A 4,487-nucleotide genomic window follows, 5' to 3' on the forward strand; every position below is an offset into this window, starting at 1 on the left:
TGGAATTTTTTTTTTTTTGGGACGTTCTTCAAACCCACAACGAAGAAAATTACTGTTAAAAGACCTGTTTATTCCTCCCTTTGAAACAAGCTGGACTCATGCATTTGCTGAAGGTGATACATTCTGGAAATGACATGAATAATAAACCAAATATGAAAATATTTCATGTTTGAAACAAATATACATATATATATTTATTTTGTTTATTTTTATTTTGTTTGCTATAATTTTGTTCACTGACGAAGACACTGTAAAGTATGTGGACTCCGTGTTAGACCCTTTTTGAAGTTTCCAAAAACAGAAATCCAAATAGACTGCCAGCACCAATCACTGTACTTACACTAAGATTTTGGACTTTTTAACCATGTCATCGTTTGAAAATTATATTTATTTTAAGTAACTGTCACATAATTAAGATAAATCATTGAGTTTCAAGGTGATACGTTTAGGTTTTGAGCTGTTAAAAAGGATATAGAGTCTCCAGGACTCCAAACCGAACATTAGGGTTAATAGCTGTCAATCATAACAAGGAAGAAACAAACCAAAATGAATTGAAATATTTTGGCCTCAAATTCCAGTGAGTGATTAGACTGCAATGGACCATGAAGGAATGGATGAGTCACTCAGGGTCTCCCCTACTGACCTCTGTTTTGTGCACTCTCATCATTGAAGAGAGGCTGCTCTCTTGTGTTTCACCCACTGGTATGAGAATGTTTGTGAATTTGTGTGTGTGTGTGTGTGTGTGTGTGTGTGTGTGCCCGTGTGTGTGTGTATGTGTGTGAGTGAGCAATGCAGTGGGCCTGGGCACTGGACGTTATCTGACACAGTGTTTGTGAGAGTCTGAGACATTGCTCGTCGTGTCCGCCACGCAACCTTGACGACATGGCCATTGGAACAGTGAGGTGATGTGTGTGTGTGTGTGTTTATCTATGTGGTGATAACACGGCGACCTTGTGGGCAGTGCTCTTATATATACAGCACTTTCAAACGTCCGCAGACAGAAATCCACATCCTCTCCACAGCACTCTCATCCATTCGTCCACTTCTTTCAGGAGCGATTGCAGCTCAGCAAAATTTTTAATCTTTGTCATCCACTTGCTTTTCCAGTTTTCTAGTTCTCTTAAAGCTGCAAGAAAATGCTACCTGCAACCTTCAAACTGTGTGCTGGCATCTCCTACCGGCATATGAGGAACATGACAAGTGAGTGAGAGAATCCTGTTTAGATTGACATTCAGCACTCTTGCATGGGCCTAGTTTTCTCCCTGATTCACATAAAAAACTCACATTTTCTTAGTGGAGATCTGCTTGCAGCCCAGGGTCAGAATGTCTGAATGAATCACTGAAGAAAGAATAAAGCACATTTTTTTCTTTTGATGTACTGTAAGTGTAATTATGGAATTAGAACTGCAGTAACTGTGTACTTTTTGCCTCCCAGGTTTGAGGAAGAATGCAATGGTGGCCATTCACCACGAGCTGAACAGACTGGCAGGTCCGGGCCCCAGTAACTGGATCAACCAAGTCCGAAGAAGAAGCTCCCTCCTCAGTAAGTTGTTACTTGTGATCATTTGAGTCAGTGTAATGCCACACAGATAAAAAAAATTATGGAGTAACAGACTTGATGTGATAGCTGAAACTGCATGTTATAAGAGTTTTTGGCTCACGCAGTAACAAGATATATCAATGTTTTGATTATTTATCTTAAAAATACCGAAACACGTAAAACTGGAAGTTAACTGACATGCTTAACTTTCTGTGCTCTTCGTTTCTAGGTTCCCGGATTGAAGAGGAAGAGGGGTACAGCGATGAAGAGATGTCTTATGTGAAGCAAGGTGAGGATGCCCTGCAGAAGGCCATCAGCATCCTCAGCGACCAGGACGGCTGGACCACTGAAATTGTGGCTGTGAGTATCAAGACAGGACACAGAGAATTGAATAATACTTCCCTGCATTGTACTGCTTGTCCCTCCAACTTAAAGCCTGTTGACTCTGTGTATTACAGTGCACTGTGCTTTGTCACAGGTAATACATTTTATTGTATCCAATGGTGAGAAATGGTCTTGTATAAAAAGGTTGGATGGTCCTCCTTAACAAACTGAAGGGAGCAGTACGCCACAGGACATTTTAACATTGGCTGTACCTCTTGTTCACACTGAACTTCAAATGCAATGTTTCAAACAAACTGAATGAGCTCCAAAAAATATGAAATTACATTCTCTTAAATCATTTGAACATTTCAAAAGTTGTACTACCTGTTTAAATAATGGATTGATGATAATAACAAACTCAAAAGATGCGACTGCTGCCACCTTAGACAGGTTCTGATGAGAATATGTAATGTGACATTATTCACTGTCTATTTTATCATGAGCGTGAAAGAAAATATGTGAATACTTATTTAACACCCCTCCTCAGGCGAATGGAGACAAAGTCCTGAGTAAGATGTTGCCTGACATTGGGAAGGTGTTCAAGCTGGAAGTGATGTTGGAGCAGCGTCCTGACAATCTTTACAAAGAGCTGGTGGGAAATATGGAGCAAATGGGGGAGTGGAACCCTAACGTCAAACAGGTCAAGGTAAAAGAGAGGCAGCACCAGGGCCTGGAGTATGAACGGGGATCCCTTTACATTCGCTGTTCATACATCTTAGAAAGAGACATGTACAAATACAAACACATCCATCCGAGAACATTAATAGAATTTCACAATCCTGCAGATCCTTCAAAAGATCGGCCAAGACACAATGGTTACCCATGAGGTATCCGCAGAGACACCCGGCAATGTGGTGGGACCAAGGGACTTTGTCAGCGTCCGCTGTGCCAAGCGCCGGGGCTCCACCTGCTTCTTGGCTGGGATGTCCACTCAGCACCCGAAAATGCCTGAGCAGAGGGGTGTTGTCAGGTGAGTCACAGGAGGGGAAAATCGGGTACTTGTAGTGATCTGTGCCTGCATTTATGTGAGAAGTAAATAAATAGATACAGAGCAATCAGAGAAGTTGTGTTCAATGGATGGATGAATACATACTTGATGCAGTTGAAACTGATGTTGTTCATTGATCATTACATTTTTCAGAGCGGAGAATGGACCTACCTGTATAGTTATGAAGCCATGTGTTGAAGATCCAAACAAGACCAAGTTCACTTGGTTACTAAATATAGATCTAAAGGTATATGACTTTTTCCCCTCAGTGGCTGCACTGATTTGCATTAAACTGTATTCAAGAACTAAAAGTAAAAACAGTGTGTACAGCTAACATTGTCTTTGTCTTTGTCTTTGTCTTTGTCTTTGTCTTTGTCGTCTGTAGGGCTGGATCCCAAAGACAATCATAAACAAAGTGCTCTCTCAGACGCAGGTGGACTTTGCCAACCACCTCCGGCAAAGGATGGCTAATAATGTTTCTATGGAGATGGCTCACGCCTGCTGACACAAGATGCCTCTTGAGCTGAGCTTTGGCAGAGTGCGCTCAACAGTGGCAGAAGACCATCCCTGCTCATTAAAAGAAAACCTCTAAATGTGCTTATAACTACTGAAGAAATATGAAAACTCAGATAGCATTAAGGAGATAAAATGGAGATGATGCTTGTCTGGGATTTTAGGAAACTCTGGGCACGGATATTGATTTCAATTGGCATATATGTGTTTTTCTTGCCCTGCTTAAATAGAAAACCTGTCATGAGATTTTGCTTCACTTATAACAATCTTACCCACTATGTACCTTAACAGTTTCTGACCATCTACACCACTCCAATCCACCTTGGCAGACATGTTGAGGAAGTGTGTGCAGTAAAATATGTAACAAACTGCACATTGTTTCCTTCTGATAACACCCCAGTTATTGTCACTGCCTCTTGCTGTGAAAGTGCACTTTTATTTCAGTGTTTTATTTATTGATATTGCGCAGATGAATTACATTACAATGACTGCCAAGTGAATAAACGATTGCAATGCCATTTGTGTTTATGTCTTTTTGCTTTTATTATGCTGTTGGAGAAGAAGTGCAGCTAGGATATTGATTACTCTGTCCTTTCCTGGTGCATAAGAACCTGACTAAAAGCTCCTAAAACATTTTATAGTTATAGACTAAAAACACATGGACTTGAAAAAAATGCAAAACAGAAAACTCATCTTGGAAACTGCACCGCAATTGCACAATTATTTCACTTTGACAGAGAGGAGACGGATGAATTTAAAGGTTCTTTTTTAAACCATGAGAAATGTAGTTAATAAAAAATGTCTTCCTGCACCCCTAATGGGTTTTCAAACTGACAGTTTGCCAGATTGACCAGGTGTTGGGCCATTCAGATGCGTGAGGAGTCCAGCAGCAAGCAGTTCGGTGCGAGCCAGCAGCACATTCCCCAAGATCAAGTAACAATGGATTTCAAAACAGGAAATCTGTCCTCCATTATTGCCAGTTGTGTAACATTTTTCCTATCTAGTTTTAATCGATCCAAAATGTTTTGTAACAGCTCATTTTCTTGGATGTAGTGCAGACTA

General features: G+C 40.6%; 1 protein-coding gene across 1 annotated transcript; it reads left to right on the forward strand.

Moving 5' to 3' along the window:
- Positions 1 to 994: 994 nt before the first annotated feature.
- Positions 995 to 3,943, forward strand: star (steroidogenic acute regulatory protein). The gene is made up of 7 exons (XM_038702459.1): positions 995 to 1,200; positions 1,436 to 1,543; positions 1,770 to 1,900; positions 2,412 to 2,570; positions 2,710 to 2,894; positions 3,066 to 3,159; positions 3,298 to 3,943. Exons 1-7 carry the CDS (start codon positions 1,137 to 1,139, stop codon positions 3,415 to 3,417), a joined length of 861 nt encoding a protein of 286 aa, XP_038558387.1. The 5' UTR covers positions 995 to 1,136; the 3' UTR covers positions 3,418 to 3,943.
- The last annotated feature ends 544 nt before the right edge of the window (positions 3,944 to 4,487 follow it).

The sequence above is a fragment of the Micropterus salmoides genome, unplaced genomic scaffold (genome assembly GCF_014851395.1).
Source record: "Micropterus salmoides isolate LMB-PRFRI ecotype aquatic unplaced genomic scaffold, ASM1485139v1 Ms_hic_scaffold_7, whole genome shotgun sequence".
Classification (NCBI taxonomy): domain Eukaryota; kingdom Metazoa; phylum Chordata; class Actinopteri; order Centrarchiformes; family Centrarchidae; genus Micropterus; species Micropterus salmoides.